General features: G+C 44.8%; 1 protein-coding gene across 3 annotated transcripts in view; it reads right to left on the minus strand.

Annotated features, from left to right (window-relative positions):
• The window catches only part of LOC143935351 (agouti-signaling protein-like), a 205136-nt gene that overhangs the window by 26275 nt on the left and 159771 nt on the right, over nucleotides 1–19090 (minus strand). For all 3 annotated transcript variants that reach the window (XM_077459158.1, XM_077459155.1, XM_077459156.1), the window contains exons 2-3: nucleotides 9040–9183; nucleotides 8878–8939 (exon numbers count right to left, since the gene is read on the minus strand). In XM_077459158.1, coding sequence (XP_077315284.1) covers nucleotides 8878–8939; nucleotides 9040–9181 — 204 coding nt within the window. In that variant the 5' untranslated portion in view covers nucleotides 9182–9183. The remainder of the gene's footprint in view (nucleotides 1–8877; nucleotides 8940–9039; nucleotides 9184–19090) is intronic.

Genomic DNA, 19090 nt, shown 5'->3' on the forward strand with positions numbered 1-19090 from the left:
ATTGCGCAGCTGTGCGACGTTATAGCCAAACAAAATTGACATCCTTCTTTTCCAACAAATAGAGCTTTCTTTTGGTGATATTTGATCACTTCTACATTTTTTATTTTTTGCGCTATAAACAAAAAAAGAGTGAAAATTTTTGAAAAAAAAAGCAATATTTTTTACTTTTTGCTATAATAAATGTCCCCCAAAAATATATAAAAAAAACTATTTTTTTCCTCAGTTTAGGCCGATGCATATTCTTCTACATATTTTTGGTAAAAAAATTTGCAATGAGCGTATATTGATTGGTTTGCACAAAATTTATAGTGTCTGCAAATAGGGGATAGTTTTATGGCATTTTTATTATTAATTTATTTTATTAGTAATGGCAGCGATCTGCGATTTTTATTGTAACTGCGACATTATGGCTGACATATCGGACACTTTTGACACTATTTTCGGACCATTGTCATTTATACAGCGATCAATGCTATAAAAATGCACTGATTACTGTGTAAATGACAAGGGGGTTAACCACTAAGGGGCGATCAAGGGGTTAAGTGTGTCCTTGGGAGTGATTCTAACTGTGGGGGGGGTGGGCTACAACTCACATGACTGCAATCACTGCTCCCGATGACAGGGAGCAGTGATCTCTGTCATGTCACAAGGCAGAACGGAGAAATGCCTTGTTCACAAAAGCATCTCCCCTTTCTTCCTCTCCGTGACACGATTGTGGGCACCGCCGTCACGGAGAATGCGGCAGGCATGCGCGTCCACTGGCTGAAAGCTAGCCAAGCCTCTTTCTGAATCTATTCCAAAAAATATACCACACTAAAATCAAAAAGCAAATACATGTGTACTAAACGACTGCAGCGGCTCACTATGTGATATAAACATAGTAAAACATACACTCATCAGAAAAGTCACGCTAATCACAAGCAATAAATGTGAAATAATGTAAACTCAATGTGACTTGATGCACTCAGTGCATAAATATAGAATGTCCATATATCATTCAAGTGGTGAAAAAACAATTCAAAAAATTGTGCAGGAAATCAATCCACATGATAAATGAGAAAAAGGCCTTAAATTAATGGTGAGCATTGAATGCGCACTGCAAGGGCTTCCATGGCCAGAGCAAATAGGAGGGGTGGCAACGGACACCCTTGCCTAGTACCCCTGTAGTACTTGAAAAGATATGGCTATTCCATGCTATCAAGGCTTTACATGTATCCAAAGATACAATGACAGGGGAAGGAGGACAGTCATGGGGATATTGTAGATTGTGGAACAGTCTGCAAATATTCATTCTTGTGGACCTGTCAGGAATTAAGCCTCCTTGATCACTCTTGACCAGTTTCGCAACCACAGTGTTCAGACAATTGGCCAGAACTTTGGCTAGGATTTTAGCATCCACATTAATAAGAGAGATCGGACGGTACGAAGTGCATTTTACATGGTTTATTAACAAAATAATCATGGCTTCCCGCATAGTGGGGGGAAGAGTTCCAATATCTAAGGCTTTGTTATAGTTATGCAAAAAAAGGGGCATATTAGGTGCTGAAACCATTCACCTGGGAATCTGTCTAGGCCCAGGCTCTTATGTGCCGGCAGTTGCGAAATGGCTACAGCGATTTCCTCAACAGAGAGAGGCACCTCCAGTTCCTCATGTCCCTCAACCGATAGGGAGGCCAAGTAATCGGATAGTTGAGAGTGACTGTAGTCTACTCTGTTGAAATACAGGTCTTTATAGAAGTCCAGAAAAGTTTCCATAATGTCCCTAGGGGTGTCTCTAATCTGGCCCTGTGTAGTCAAGATATGAGGAATAGAAATAGGAGAGTGTCCAGGTCAAGCTAAAAGGCATCCAGCTTTATTACCATGATTTTTGGGTAATATGTAGCATGCGTTTTTGTGTAAGGTACAATAGCCGGAGCTCATATTCTCTGAGGCACTGTAACCAAGTATTGTATGTAGTGGGCCTGGGGTCAAAGGCATAGGCAGTTTCTGCAGAGGTCATAGCTGTCTCCAATTCCACAGTATACTGTTGAGTATTTTTACGTAAAATGCCAGTAATGGACATACAAGTACCCCTCAATGTGGTCTTGAAGGCCTCCCATTCTGTTATTGGGTCTGCTGTACCCGAATTCTTATTTCAATATTCAACAATACCCTTCCTGCATTCCCCCAGTACCACCTCATCTTACAGGCAATGTGAATTCAGGTGCCACAAAGTTGGGCCTGAACCTGGAAGAATATGGAGATCTACAGACAGAGGTGTGTGGTCAGAAACACCCCTAGGTAGGTATGATACAGCAGAGACAACTGGAAGAGTGTCCCCCATGGCCAATGCCAGGTCTATGTGATACATGGTGTGGAAAGAGTCTGAGTGACATGAGTATTGCCTTACATCCGGGTATTTCCTTTGCCATATCTCAGTGAGCCCGTGTACCTGGGCCCAATCAGTAAAGGAGGTAAAGATCTACCACCACTCCCCAAGCGGTCCATGGTTGGGTTCATTACAACATTAAAGTCTCGCACATAAAGAAGAGGGCCTAGATAAAAGCATAAGTGACAATTTGGTTAGCACATATTTGGAAAGTAGAGGGGGGACATAAAAATTTACTAATGTGAGCGTCACAGAGGCAATGCGCATTATAAGTACAATGTACCTTCCTTCAGGACCTGATTTAATTTGTAGTATCTCTGCAGGGAGAGATTTGGCCAGTAAAATAGAGACCCCTCTAGAGTAGGCCGTATGGGTAGCATGATAGTTCTGAGCTAGCCATGAATGCTTAAAGTGGTTGTATAATTTTTTTACTTTTACCTACAGGTAAGCCTATAATAAGGCTTACCTGTAGGTAAAAAAAATATCTCCTAACCTGTATGGTTTAGGAGATATTCCCCTCGCAATGAGCCGCTGACTGCAGTGACGCATGGGCACAGGGGATTTTTCGGCTGCGCAGGAGTGATGATATCTCGGCTCCGGGCACTCACATGGCCGGAGCTGCGATACCTGGAAGACATGCTGAGGGAACATGTCAGCTCCCTTGGCGTGGATGGGGCGAGAGGTCGGGGGCTCGTTCTAAGGTAAATATTTCATGAGGTGCATACTAGCTCATTATGCCTTTCCCGTGCAGGTCTAAAAAATAAATACAATGTCAGGGCGTTTACTCCCGCTTTAAGGGCCCTCCCCTAAGAACCAACAAGATGCCTATCTTGGAGTCTACTGCACAAAAGAGGATATAGAAAAAGCACCAGGCCCTCCATAGGTAGGCACAACAATTAGGATTATGGAAAGATCCAGTATAGGAGGGCCAGGTACAGAAGGGCAGTATTTCTGCAAACTGCAGGGAAGAAGGCAGCAATCTTCTTGAGGAACATTGGCAGCAAACAAGTTGACGACCTGCAAGTGCAAGGGGCAGAGGATCCGTGATGAGGTAACAGGAGGGGTTCCAGGGAGGAAATGCCACAGTTGGTCACCCCTGCGCTTGGGCAGAACTCCATAGCTATCTTTCAGCCACACTGTGGCTTCTTTAGGGTTGATTTAGATGTGGGCTTTGTCGTCATGGATAACACGCAACTTGGCGGGGAAAAGCATAGAGTAGGGAAGGCCTTCTGTACGCAGGCTGGCTTTCAAGGATATGCGTTGGCATTGAACGTCAGCGGAAAAGTGAGGATATACTGAGATAGTGTTGCTGTTGTATTTAAATGGCCCTTTCTCCCTGGCAAAGCATAGAATGGCCACTTTGTCTTGGAAGTTAAAGATCCGTGCAATTAGGGAGCGTTGGGGAGCTCCTGCGGGAGGGGGACATGGAGGTGTGCGGTGTACATGTTCAATAACATAGGAGTAAGGCCGCGTACACACGGGCGGACTGTTCGCCCAACCTTGTCCGCTGAACAGTGTTTGGGCGGACAGTCCGCTCGTGTGTGGGCTTTCAGCGGACAGTTTCAGCGGACAGTTTGACGGACAAAGTCTTTCGGAAATTCCGAAAAACTGTCCGCTGAAACTGTGTTTGAGCGAACAGTCCGCCCGTGTGTAGGCTACTTTCGAAATGAGCAAACTGTTCCCGCTCGGAGGAAAGTCTGCTCATTTCGAGCGCGTGTGAAGGTAGGCGGGGCCCGCGACGGAGACGTCGCGGGCTCCGCCGCCTGGAATGGGCTTAAAGGGGAACCCCAACGCCGAAAAAAATCGGCGTGGGGGTTCCCCCAAAGTCCACAACAGACCCTTGTCCGAGCACGCTACCCGGCCGGCCAGGAAAGGGGGGCGAGCGAGCGCGCCCCCCCTCCTGAGCCGTACCAGGCCGCGTGCCCTCAACATGGGGGGTGCCTTGGGGAAGGGGGGGCCGCGCGGCCCCCCCACCCCAAAGCACCTTGTCCCCATGTTGATGAGGACAAGGGCCTCTTCCCGACAACCCTGGCCGTTGGTTGTCGGGGTCTGCGGGCGGGGGGCTTATCGGAATCCGGGAGCCCCCTTTAAGAAGGGGGCCCCCGGATACCGGCCCCCCACCCTATGTGAATGAGTATGGGGTACAATGTACCCCTACCCATTCACCTGTGAAATAAAGTACAAAAAAAAACACAACACAGGGAAAAAATATTTTATTGCACAGCTCCGGGGGTCTTCCGTCTTCGGGGGTCTTCTCGCCGGACTCCTCCGCTATCTTCGTGTAGCTCTTTTGCTAGCGGAGGAGTCCGGCTTTCTTCCTCCCCGCCGCCGGCCTCTTCTCCCGACTTCGGGGGTCTTGTCCCCCTCTTCGGTTCTTCTGCCGGGCCACCGCGCCTTCTTGTAGCTCTTTTGCAGGCGGTGGCCCGGTCTTCTGTCGCCGCTGCCTTCCGTTCTTCTGTCGCCGCCTTCGGTTCTTCTGCCGGGCCACCGCGCCTTCTTGTAGCTCTTTTACAGGCGGTGGCCCGGTCTTCTGTCGCCGCTGTCGCCGTCGCCGCCTTCCGTTCTTCTTCTTCTTCTTGTTCTTCTTCTTCTTCTCCAGGAGATGTTGACACGTCGCTCTCTCCGGCCGGAATGCCAGAGCCGCGCTGTGCGGTCACTTATATAGTGACAATGGGGCGGGGTCACATGGTATATGTCACATGGGTTGGTCACATGGTGACCCCGCCCCCTTACGATGTCATAGTCCCCATGTGACATCAACCCATGTGACCAACCCATGTGACATATACCATGTGACACTGCCCCATTGTCACTATATAAGTGACCGCACAGCGCGGCTCTGGCATTCCGGCCGGAGAGAGCGACGTGTCAACATCTCCTGGAGAAGAAGAAGAAGAACAAGAAGAAGAAGAAGAACGGAAGGCGGCGACGGCGACAGCGACAGCGGCGACAGAAGACCGGGCCACCGCCTGTAAAAGAGCTACAAGAAGGCGCGGTGGCCCGGCAGAAGAACGGAAGGCGGCGACAGAAGAACGGAAGGCAGCGGCGACAGAAGACCGGGCCACCGCCTGCAAAAGAGCTACAAGAAGGCGCGGTGGCCCGGCAGAAGAACCGAAGAGGGGGACAAGACCCCCGAAGTCGGGAGAAGAGGCCGGCGGCGGGGAGGAAGAAAGCCGGACTCCTCCGCTAGCAAAAGAGCTACACGAAGATAGCGGAGGAGTCCGGCGAGAAGACCCCCGAAGACGGAAGACCCCCGGAGCTGTGCAATAAAATATTTTTTCTCGTGTGTTGTGTTTTTTTTTGGGGTACTTTTATTTTACAGGTGAATGGGTAGGGGTACATTGTACCCCATACTCATTCACATAGGGTGGGGGGCCGGTATCCGGGGGCCCCCTTCTTAAAGGGGGCTCCCGGATTCCGATAAGCCCCCCGCCCGCAGACCCCGACAACCAACGGCCAGGGTTGTCGGGAAGAGGCCCTTGTCCTCATCAACATGGGGACAAGGTGCTTTGGGGTGGGGGGGCCGCGCGGCCCCCCCTTCCCCAAGGCACCCCCCCATGTTGAGGGCACGCGGCCTGGTACGGCTCAGGAGGGGGGGCGCGCTCGCTCGCCCCCCTTTCCTGGCCGGCCGGGTAGCGTGCTCGGACAAGGGTCTGTTGTGGACTTTGGGGGGACCCCACGCCGATTTTTTTCGGCGTTGGGGTTCCCCTTTAAGTCCATTCCAGGCGGCGGAGCCCGCGACGTCTCCTTCGCGGGCCCCGCCTACCTGTACACGCGCTCGAAATGGGCGGATTTGCCTCCGCCTTACGTGGGCGAGTCCGTTCATTTCAAAAGTTGAGCGAACTGTTTGGCAAACAGTTCGCTGAAACAGTCCGCTCAAAAAGTGCCGTGTGTGGCCATGTCCGTCCATGCTAATTTTGAGCGGACTGTTTGCCGAAACTGTTTGACGAACAAAGTTGGGCGAACAGTCCGCCCGTGTGTACGCGGCCAAAGAAGGTGCGTCTGTGCCAAAAATGTCCCTTAGCCAAGCGTATAGTAATTTTTCACAGAGAGCCACCATTTCACTTGTGTTGTCCTGCATTGTAACAGCTAAGGGGTGTACAACATCCTCCAGGGAGCTTATACGTTCCTCAGTGGCCCCTGTTCTATCACACAGATTTTGAACATCTTTTTTCAACAGTGAAAAGTCCATGCGAATAGATGCTATCTGAATAGAAAGGAAGGCCTTGCAATCCTGGATTGCTAGCATGATTGTGGCCATTGTAGGTTTATCTGGGGAAGATCGGCAGCCTGGTAGCTCCCACTATCTTGAGGGGAGTCCTGGGAATGCAGGGAGTCTGGCTGGGTGGCAAATATAGCAGGGGTTGAGCATGTCAGATGGCCCTGCACCATCTTGCCTGCTGAAATGTGCAAGTTTCTCCACCTCAAATGGTTGCGCGGGGGGCCCTTATTTCACAATGGACTCCAGCCTGTAAGATGCCCACCACCGTGGGGAAGAGTATGGTACCATTCCTGGGGAAATCCGACCCAGAATCACTGCAGGATGAGGTTTGTCAGCCAGAGCAGTGGTTCTATAGAGCTGCTCGCTTCACCATCAAGTCACACATCCCCATTAAGATATTTCTAACACATAGCCTGTACATAGCAAAAATCACATTCCAAAATACGTTCTGCTACGCCTCCTGAGTATGGCGACACCACATGTGTGAGATCTTTACACAGCCTGGCCACATACAGAGGCCCAACATGCAGGAAGCACCATCAGGTGTTCCAGGGACATACATTTCAAAATGTAAAATCTAATTTGACTACCTATTACACTTTTGTGAGGCACTGATGGGCACTGTAGTGGCATGGAGGTGGCACGGATGAGCACTGATGTGGTATGGGTGAGCACTGTTGTGGCATGGATGTGACACTGATGAGAACTGATGTGACTGGATGAGCACTGATGTGGAATTGATGTGGCATGGATGATCACTGATGTGGCATGGATGTGGCACGGATGATCACTGATGTGGCGTGGATGTGGCACGGATGAACACTGATATGGCATGGATGTGGCACGGATTAGCACTGATGTGGCATGGATGTGGCATGGATAACCACTGATGTGTCATGGATGTGGCAATTCATGATCATTGATGTGACATGGATGTGGCACGGATGATCACTGATATGGCACGGATGATCACTGATATGGCATGGAATGGATGTGGTGCGGATTATCACTGATGTGGCATGGATGAGCCATGGATGGGGATGGATTAGCATGGATGAGCCAGGGATGGAGCATGGATGAACATGAATGTGAATGGATGAGCCAGGGATGGAGCATGGATGATCATGAATGTGGATGGATGAGCCAGGAATAGAGCATGGATGAACATGAATGTGGATAGATGGACCAGGGATGGAGTACGGATGAGCATGAATGTGGATGGATAAGCCAGGGATGAGCATGAATGAGGATGGATGAGCCAGGGATGAATCATGGATGAGCATGAATGTGGATGGATGAGCCAGGGATGGATGGATGGATGGATGAGTCAGGGATGGAACATAGATGAGAATGAATGAGCAAGGGATGGAACATGAATGAGCCAGGGATGGGCACAGATCAGCACTGTGGGCACTTCAGATCCAGCCCACACCACTGCTGCACCGGCTCCCTCCTCTCCTCACACGCTGTGGCATGGATGAGCACTGATATGGCATGGATATGGCATGGATGATCACTGATGTGGCATGGATGAGCCATGGATGAGCATTGATGAACCATGGATGGGAATGGATGAGCATGAATGTGGATGTATGAGCCATGGATAGAGCATGGATGAGCATGAATGTGGATGGATGAGCCAGGGATGATCATGAATGAGGATGGATGATCCAGGGATGGAGCATGGTTGAGCATGAATGTGGATGGATGAGCCAGGGATGGATGGTGAGCCAGGGATGGGGTATAGATGAGCATGGGGTGGGATGGATGAACCAGGGATTAATGAATGAGCTAGGCATGAGCACATATCAGCACTGTGGGCACTTCAGATGGGCACTGTGGGCACTTCTCTCCTCACACACTGTACTTATTGGCGTAAAAAGAACTAAGAAAACAAAAAACTCTGCATCACTTACTACTGATCTCTGAGCTCTGCGTCACTTACTACTGACCTCTGAACTCAAACAGATAAAAACTGGACAACTGTAAAAAAAATCTCGGCCCCCTTCAGCAGCTGGTGCATTTCAAGCTAGTTTAGTGCAGCACAGTAATGATGTCACTTCTACTTCTTTTACAAGGTAACACCTTGTTTTCAAAGTATTTGGTGCACATAAAGAAAGGAATTTATATCTTTTGTGGTTATTAAAATTTTGTGCCGGAGCTCAACTTTAAGGGTTACACTACAATATAACTCTAAATGGGCACGCACTGAAAAAAAAAAAAGATATTTTCCCGTTAACATCTAATATAACAGTTGCTTACAGGTTCAATAGACTAGATAAATTACCTTTTTTAATTTATTCTGTTCGGCATCCACCCTGCTCACCCTCCGAGAGGACTTTTTTAAATCTGCAAGATAAAATATAGGATTATAAAGCAACAATGAATTGCATTTCCTTACTTAGCCGAATAATACCAATCTTCTGTATCATTTGTGTCTGCTACTCACCGACTATGATTGGTGGGAGAATTTCTGGAAAATGAGCCATAGTTATGCCGCTGCTTCTTTCTTGTTTTTCTTCTAGAATAACGTGAGAATGGACCAACCATATTATAGTTATTAGAAGGAGAGTTAGAGACACCCCATTCATGTCTGCAACAAGGAAAATTATATTATATTATTATATTACTATATCACTGTATCCTTACTGCATAAGCTACATGCACATGGGTGCATTTGCCTGTGCAGCATTAAAACGCTTCATATTTCTCATGCCCTGGATATCCTAGAGCTACCTACAGATCATAGACATGCATGGGTGAAGGCAGCTGTGCCCAGCTATGCTATTAGGGTAAAGTAGCACATGCACACAGACATAATGTCCCGAATGCAGATAGCGTATGTTCAAAGCCCCATACACACTATCAGATTTTCTGATGATTTTTTCCTACAGTATTACCAAAACCATATAACATGAGGTCAAACCTTAGAAGTTTCAATTTGTATGCAATCAGGCAGGCCCTTGCACTTCGTGTTTTTGGTAAATCTGAAGGAAAAAATCTGCAGAAAATCTGACAGTGTGTATGGGGCTCAAGACGTTATGCCTGTGGGCTACTCTGTGCTAATAGAAGTGCATAGCTGTGTTCAGCTATCTTCATCCATACATTGCCTATGGGCCACTGTACAGAGCTCCAGGACATCCTGGTCACCATAAATATCCAACGTAGTTGCGCTGCATGGGTAAATGTGCATGAAGATTTATTTTGTTACAATTACTACGGCGTTGCTTAAGAAGCAAAAAAACATAAAACACTATTATTGTTATCTTTTAAAGAGGTTGTAAACCTTATAAAAAACAAACAAACTGTAAGACAAAGGCATAATGAGCATCGCATACTAGCTCATTACGAAATACTTACCTTAGAAGGAAGCTCTCTCAGTGGAGCCCACATACTGCTGAGATGGCCAACATCTTCCCTGGTGTTCCTTCTGGATTTGTGGGCTCCATTGCTGTAATTGGCCAGTGCCGCGATGACGTCACTCCCGCACATGTGTGCGTGAGCCGTCGATCACGGCACAGGGCCCTGAAAAAACGTCACGGGCGGCTATTTCTTCAGAGCGCATGTGCTGATGACATTGGCGTATATTGTAAATATCTCCTAAATGGTGCAAGTTTAGGAGATATTTACAGTACTACAGGCAAGCCTTACTATAGGCTTACCTGTAGGTACAATTAAAAAGGAAGACTTTACTTCATCTTTAAAACAGAAGTTAACCCATCCATAAATTTTTCAATTGCTTCATTTCCGGCCAGTGCATCCAATGGCTGGTTTTATAACTGATCACATGTGCAGCATCATGGCAGTTGTAGATTAAACAGAGGCAAAGATGGCAGCTTGCTTGGCTAAAAACGATAGGGGGCTTTAATTACACTTTAAAACAGAGCTCCATTCTCCATAAATATTTTCATATAAGTCCAAAGACATGCAGGTAGGTTAATTGGCTTCTGTCCAAAATTGTCCCTAGTATATGAATGGGGACCTTGGATTGTGGGCTCCTTGAGGGTAGGGACTGCTGTGAGTGTGCAATGTACAGGGATAGGGACAATTGTAGACACTCACTCACGTTGAACTGGATGGACTGGTGTCTTTATTCAACCTTACTAACTATGAAGCTATAAATATATTCCTCAATATTCAAAAAGGTTATAAAGCCACTTTGTGTAAATTGAATGATTTGCTAACCTATATATTACTTTTAAAAGTAGCAGTGACATCATGCAGCCTCCACCCACTACAGACTGCCTGCAGAAAACGAAACTAAAGGGCAGAGCAATACCAGTCATCCTGCACAAGGAGAGAGATCAACAGTGACCGGTCTCTATTTCAGAAAGTTCCTGCACAGAGGTAATTTTTTACACTGGATTACTGCAGAGCTGTAATTGGCTGGAGCCGCAAAGACATCACTCCCGTGCATGCATGCGAGAGCCGGCAATCACGGCGCAGGGCCCTGAAAAAATGGCACGGGCGGCTATTTCTATGAAACCAAAATCAAGAACACAGGAACATGACCTCTAACTGGAGGGAAGTGTTAAACTAATCTTAGAAAGTATTATTTTATTGAAAGGGTAGTTGATGCCTGGAATAAACTACAGCAGAGGTAGTGAGACAGTCAACAGTAAATGGCTTCAAACATGATTGTTATAGACAAAAAAATGGGCAGACTCGATGGACTACTTGGTCTTTTTCTGACGTCAATTTTCTATGTTTCTATTGTACAGGACACCGGGAATGTGTCCTGGATGGCAGGTACATTCTCCCAAGATTTGAGTTGCGGTCCCTTTAAGGGGGGCAGTTGCAGAGTCTTCTACTTCTACTAGGACTTTGGTACTGAAGGGGTTAAGTCCCAGGGGATGGAGGCTTGAAAGGCAGTAGAGGATAATATGCACCTGTGTCAAGGAAGTGAGAGAGTGTCTCACAAGCTTTGCAGCCAGTGTGAGCAATTTGACCTACGGAGACACAGGCTGCTGACCCCCTCTGGCTGACCTACCTGGCACCCTTGCTCTGGAGAAGCCTAACCAAGCCTAGTTATGGGACCAAAGGAAAACTGGCGGAGAGCATGCTTAAATTATCAATACCAGGATTTTGGACTGTTATTTACTATGGCTGAAGTAAGCTGTTTTGTTTAGTTTTGATTGAAATAAATGAACTGTTTGCTTTCAATAAACTGGCTGGCGGTTATTACAGAGCTACCCCAGGTTACACTATATTCTATGGAAAAAATACCCAAAGCATACCAAGATTCAATTAGGAATACAAATGATGAATGCATTTAGACAATATTTGTGTATCCCAGAGTTCAGCTTTAACCCATATTATATTTTATTTTTATTATTATGAATTTAATGGACAATGGTGAGACATAGGGATGAGCAGAACCCCCCCGGTTCGGTTTGCAGCAGAACATGCGAGCAGGCAAAAAATTTGTTCGAACATGTGAACATCGAAAAATCAAAAGTGCTAATTTTAAAGGCTTATATGCAAGTTATTGTCATAAAAAGTATTTGGGGACCGGGTCTTGCCCCAGGGGACATGTATCAATGCAAAAAAAAAGTTTTAAAAACTGCCATTTTTCCGGGAGCAGTGATTTTAATAATGCTTAAAGTGAAACTCAATTAAATAGAAACAATGTTTCTAGGTCACGTTCTACTTCTAACTCTACACAGCCCCCACAATCATCATCTTCTCACTCTAATAAGACATCTAAACCCACAGTTAGCACCAAGCGCCTACATTCAGGTGACCTCACTGAAATGCAACAGGCCAAGAAACTCACTTTTGATATGACCACTTCTTCCCAATTTACACCTTCTCTTGTAGCACTTTCTGAGCAGTCGACACCCCTAGCAGTTGCAGGGGATCCTTCCCATACCCACACTAACACCACATCCCACAATCCTATTATTAAAACCTCCACTGACACTATCTCTAACGACCCGTCTTTTTTAGAATGCATTCTAGCAGGCACCCCCTCAGTACTGGACAGTCTCAACACATATACCCAATTAAACCCTTCCTGGAGGGCTTTGTATCAGGGGGGAGGGAACAATATATAGGCCATTAAATAAATATTTCTTGTAATACCTCTTTATTTAGAGGACACCTTTGTGTTTCTACAAAACTTTGTATTCTCCTATTCTGGTCCACTAAATTTGAAGTAGTGGATTCTGTATATTTAATGTTATAATTTTTATTGTCTATTGTTTTCAAAAAAATGTTCATCTCTTTTCTGATTGTACTTGACCCTGCCTATGCTCATGGTTACTACCCTTTGTCTTAAGCTATTATACTAGCTTTTATAAATATTACCATCAGTAAAGTTTACCCTTTTTTTTTTATTTTTTATTTTTTTTGTCCATGGTGGTTGTGCAATCAGCATCAGCTGTTGATAGTTAAAGGGGCCTTTATTATCAGAGCCGCCCTAACTGGTGTCTGCAGACCTTATTGGCAGGACGCTGGCTGGACGGTCCTCTCATCCTCTGCCACAACTCCATATGGTGAAGTAAGTTATCAAAGTGCGGTTCACCCTGCGTTTTTTACTCCTATGCAATATTGATCACAGCAGGTATAGTTTTTCCCTGTTGTTTTTATACTTCTAAGGTGAATTCTGCTTGTGCTATTCAGTGTATATCTGTTTATTTATACAGATGATATCTGATATCCCAATACTCTTTACTCCATTACATAATAAGCAGATTTGTCTGATAAACATAATATATAGGGAGGCCCCTTTTGCAGCACTGTCAGTGACAAATCTTTTGTTACTACATTGCTGACTGTCATCTTTTAATTTACTCAGATGCAACCTCTACTTTAATTTAATAATTTTTTTTTCCCATAGTGGTTGTGCGGGTGCGGGTGGGGTTCGCCCGGCACATCCGGCCGCCCGGGAATTTTTTCCTACGGGCGGCCGAAAAGATGGCGATGGGGTTGCCTGTGCTCTTGGGCTGCCTATCACCTATCTTGTCTCTCCTGCGGACACCTCTGCCCGCTGGAGTTTCTGTGCCGGTGGGGGGAGTGGGCGGGGCCTCGCTCCGACGCTTTCGGGCCTCTCTGCCGGTGTCGTGGGCGTGGTCTTGCGTCCTGTATGCCGGCGACATCTTGCTACTCCCTGGGGGCATGCGCTGTCCCCCGGAGGTGCCGTTTTGATGGCTCCGGGTGTGGTGGGTGTGTCTCCGGCCCTGCGCCATCTTGCTACTCCCGGGGCACATGCGCTGTCCCCGGGATGGATGCTCTGATGGCACCGGGTGCGGGGGCGGGTCCCCGGCCCGGCGCCGCTTGTGGACTGGTCGGGGTGGCGTGGGGGGCGTGGCCCCGCGCACACCGCGCAGGGGGCTGACCTGTAGCAGGGAGATACGTGCTCACCAACAGCTGATGCACTGCAATCATCAGCTGTTGATAGTTAAAGGGGCCTTTATTATCAGAGCCGCCCTGACCGGTGTCTGCAGACCTTATTTGCAGGATGCCAGCTGGACGGACCTCTCATCCTCTCCTATAACTCCATATGGTGAAGTAAGTTATCAAAGTGCGGTTCACCCTGCGTTTTTTACTCCTATGCAATATTGATCACAGCAGGTATAGTTTTTCCCTGTGGTTCTATACTTCTAAGGTGAATTCTGCTTGTGCTATTCAGTGTATATTTGTTTATTTATACAGATGATATCTGATATCTCAATACTCTTTACTCCATTACATAATAAGCAGATTTGTCTGATACACATAATATATAGCGAGGCCCCCTTTTACAGCACTGTCAGTGCCGAACCTTTTGTTACTATATGCTGGCTGTCATCTTTTAATTTACTCAGATGCAACCTATACTTTAATTAAATTTTTTTTTTTTTGTATTTGTACTTTTTAAATGACGCGCTAGTTTCTGCCCTGCACTGTAATTGTCAGCCCCAGTGTTTCCCCACTTGCGCCGCTCACCCGATGGGGTCAAACCTTTTACTTTTTATTTTTATTTTATTTTCTATTTATTTATTTATTTATTTATTTTTTGCATTGTTTAATGTTTAATTTTCAGTATTTATATATATTTATTCTTACCCCATTCAAATTACTATCATTACTTTTTATTTCTCATTTTTTCCTATCCAGGTGTTGTTCTGGGTAAAACTATAAAAGTCCCAGTTTATATGGAAAAAAAATCTTCTTCCCCCAATAGGGGACTGCAGACCTGTTTTCACACCACTCCTGCAGGATCTCTACAACACTTTATTGAATAGAGATAGACTGGGGCATATACCTCGAGCATTGGCGGAGTCAAATATACCCATATGGTCCTGTACAATTGTTTGTTCTTTTATCAAATGGTGCCCAGCGGCTATTGTTATATATGTTAACAGTATTGTAAGTATTTTGAAATTGTGTCTGTTTAACAATTTTTTTTTTTGTACCCATGTGTCACCACCTGTTTAGATACTATATAACTGTGCTACCCTGTTCCTTGCCATTTATTAGATTCTACAGAAACATTGTATCCACACACCCCTGAAGAAGGACATGCTTTTCCAAGCTCCGAAACGCGTAGGGTGTTTCTGTTCAAATGAATGATACGACATAGCATCAATACTGGTTGTATATATACCTGTTGGTGTACTTTCTAATGTATACTGTATATTCAATTACCCTTTGTTTGGTTTTATGTAATAAAATTGTATACTATTATAATTTGTACGTACCTTAAAAGTCCACCCTCAGGGGACCCCCTCTTCTTTGTTGTAAAGTGAAACAATAAAAGTTAAATATTCCTTTAAATTTCGTACCTGAGGGGGGTTTCTATAGTATGACTGTAAAGTGGCGCATGTTTCCCGTGTTTAGAACAGTCCGAGAGCAAAATTATTAAAAGTAATTTAAAAAGAGTTTTAAAGAGCAATATACATAAAAGTCATTTAAAAAAAGGGCATGGGATTCCCCCACAGTCCAAAGCACCGTCCCCATGTTGAGGGCATGTGGCCTGGTACAGTTCAGGAGGGGGGGCACTCTCTCGCCCCCCCCTCTTTTCCTGCGGCCTGCCAGGTTGCGTGCTCGGATAAGGGTCTGGTATGGATTTTTGGGGGGAGCCCCACGTCATTTAAAAAAAAAAATTTGGCATGAGGTTCCCCTTAAAATCCATACCAGACCTAAAGGGTCTGGTATGGATTTTGAGGGGAACCCCCACTCCATTTTTTAAAAACCATTTTGGTGTGGGGTTCCCCTTAACGTCCCTGGCGGTATGATTATTTCAGATTTTTGGTGCTGAAAGGGGTACAATTATTTTGCATGGAAATTTGGCATTTTATATTGTAGTCCTGTAATTCTTAGGAATAACTCACTTAAATCTGTCCAAACCAGAGTCTAGTAGACATCCTGGGTATGATAAAATTTGAAAAACAAAAATCCTAAATGAAAATATAATAAATAACTATAAAGAATTATACCAAACAATAATATAATAATAATAAAAAAAAATATTCAATAATGTAATCAAATCAAAAACACTGAAATTTGCTCAGTTGCAGAATTGTCAATGTCATTACTTTTCAGTATTTGTTGACGGATCTCCCCACAAATCACTATCGATCAATTCTGCAAGTGATTCTAATTTATTATCGCTGTTTTCTAGCTGGTCTAAAACCACTTCTGATGTAAAGGGACAGTTTTGGTTGCTATGGACAATCTCCAGTTTCCAGGCAGAAATAACAGTTTTTTTATAATATAAAACTACATGCAGGGCACTGGGCAGACCACTAGGGACAAAAGGGATGTGAAATAATTACATACAGCAATGTAATATTTAAGATCATATTATGCTGTATGTAATGTGTGTTTTTCACTTTTTGAATTTGGCGCAGTTCTCAGTGCCCATGAGTCGCAACGCTCGCAGGGAATGGAGCTCAGCTCCGTGATACAGCAAGCGGAGGATGAGCCACTCACACAGCGGGGGGACATCGCTGGATCCAGGGAACAAGGTAAGCATACTCATCCTGGATCCTGCGATGCAATCCAGAGTCTGGCTCAGGGTTACCGCTAATGGTACTGAATTTTCACCCCGAGCCAGACTCGGGAATACCGCCAGGGGGGGGTTAATATCCATACCAGACCTGAAAGGCCTGGTATGGAATTTGGGGGGAACCCCACGCAATTAAAAAAAAATGGTTTGCCTTAATATTCATACCAGACCCAAAGAGTCTGGTAATGGACTGTGGGGGAATCCCATGCTGTTTTTTTCAATGACTTTTATGTGTATTGCCAGGACCGACAATTCATTATAGCTGCTATTACATTTAAATTACTTTTTTTCCTTTTAGAAATGTAATTTTGCTCTCGGACTGTTCTAAACATGGGAAACATGTGCCACTTTACAGGCATACTATAGACAACCCCCAGGGATTAAATTTAAAGGAATATTTCACTTTTATTGTTTCAATTTACGCATTATTAAAATCACTGCTCCCGAAAAAAAGTCCATTATTAAAACTTTTTTTTGCATTGATACATGTCCCCTGGGGCAGGACCCAGGCTCCCAAACACTTTTTATGACAATACCATGCATATAAGCCTTTAAAATTAGCACTTTTGATTTCTCCCATAGACTTTTAAAGAGTGTTCCGTGGCTTCCGAATTTGCCACAAACACTCCATATTGTTCGCTATTCAGCAAACAGGCGAACACCCGATGTTTGAGTTGAACTTACATTTGACTCGAACATCGGGCTCATCACAGTCACAGTAACATGCAAATGACAGAAGTATCAAGTCAAGGGAATAGAAAGGAAGTGTGCAGCTAATCACTGGCGATTTTATTTTCCTGGCTTGTTAAATAAAAAAAAAAATCCAAATCCTGCTACCACTGTCTGTGTTGAATCACAAGGGAACAGAGATGAAGTGACACCTCTCATTTTTGGCAAGAGTGGAAGTGACGGAAAGAAGGTTAATGGATTACCGTTGACAAGTTATTGCCAGCCATAAGATTGCTTGGGTGACATTGGCTTTACCTTGCCAAGCCGAACATAGTGTAGTAAGTGGGTTTATTGTAGAGATAAAAAAAAAGTGCACTCAAGCGGGGGTTATTTACTAAAGGCAAATCCACATTGCACTACAAGTGCACTTGAAAGTGCAGTCACTGTAGATTCAAGGGCGACATGCAAGGAAAATAAAAAACTGCATTTTAGCTTGCACATGATTGGATGATAAAAAAAGCAGAGCTTTCCCTCATTTCAGATCTACCCCTCAGATTTACAGCGACTGCACTTCCAAGTGCACTTGTAGTGCAAAGTGGATTTGCCTCTTGTAAATAACCCCCAACGTCACTTAAATCAGTGTGCAGTCTGGACATCTATGGAGATGGAAAACCAGAGCGCAGCTCCTTTTGGGGCTGTTATATCAGAGCCACTGAAGAACTGCTGCTGTGGGACAAGGAAGACACCGTTGGATAATGTGCTTACACTGCCAGGACATGTGTCGTCGGCAACTGACTCGGCAAGTTCTACAGGCATGCCCCACTTTTAAGTACGCAATGGGGTTTATTTACTAAAGCTGGAAAGTGCAAAATTCGGCTCACTTCTGAATAGAAACCAATGAGCTTCCAACCCCAGCTTGTTTAATTAAGCTTTGCTAATAAAACATGGAAACAAATTGGTTTCTATGCAGAAGTGAGCCTGATTTCGCACTTTCCAGCTTTAGCAAATAAACCCCATTGTGTACTTAAAAGTGGGATATGCCTGTATTCCCTTTCCACGCTATCCAAAACTAAAAAAATTGCCTTTAGTGACACTTTATGGTAGAAGTCCATCAAAGTATTTTGACAGGAGGAGAGGAGGAAAGCTTGGAGGCAGACATGTATATATGTTATTTGCACCAGCTATCCTACCTTTAGTGTGTGTATTTTTCAGAACATTTTCTTGCTGATCTGAATGTGGAAATCTAACACAAACTACAGTGCAGAATCAATATTACTGACCCAAGTCCACCCTTTTTCACCACTCTTTTGCACCTCTATAATGATGCTCACTTCATGTCTGCACAGAATTAAATTTCTTAGCCAATGGACTATCGGTGGAAAGTTTTACAGTGGGTAATCCTTTACCAAATAGGAAAGCAAGAGCTATTCACTCTAAAAGAACTTCCTAACACAAAGCTTGGATAATATAAATGTAGACATTAATACAGTGTCTTGGAAAAGTATTCATACCCCTTAAAATTTTTCCACATTTAGTCATGTTACAACCAAAAACGTAAATGGTTTTATGTGATAGACCAACACAAAGTGGCACACAATTGTGAAGTGGAAGGAAAAGGATAAATGGTTTTAAACGTTTAAAAAAAAATACATATCCGAACAGTGTGGTGTGCATTTGTATACAGCCCTCTTTACTCTGATGACTCTAACTAAATTCTAGAGGAACCAATTGCCTTCATAAGTCATCTAATTAGTAAATAGAGTCCGCCTGTGTGTAATATAATCTCGGTTTAAATACAGCTGTTCTGTGAAGCCCTCAGAGGTTTATTAGAGAACCT

This window comes from Lithobates pipiens, unplaced genomic scaffold (assembly GCF_037356315.1).
Source record: "Lithobates pipiens isolate NorthernLeopardFrog02 unplaced genomic scaffold, aLitPip1_a1.2 Scaffold_28, whole genome shotgun sequence".
In the NCBI taxonomy this organism is placed as follows: Eukaryota; Metazoa; Chordata; class Amphibia; order Anura; family Ranidae; genus Lithobates; species Lithobates pipiens.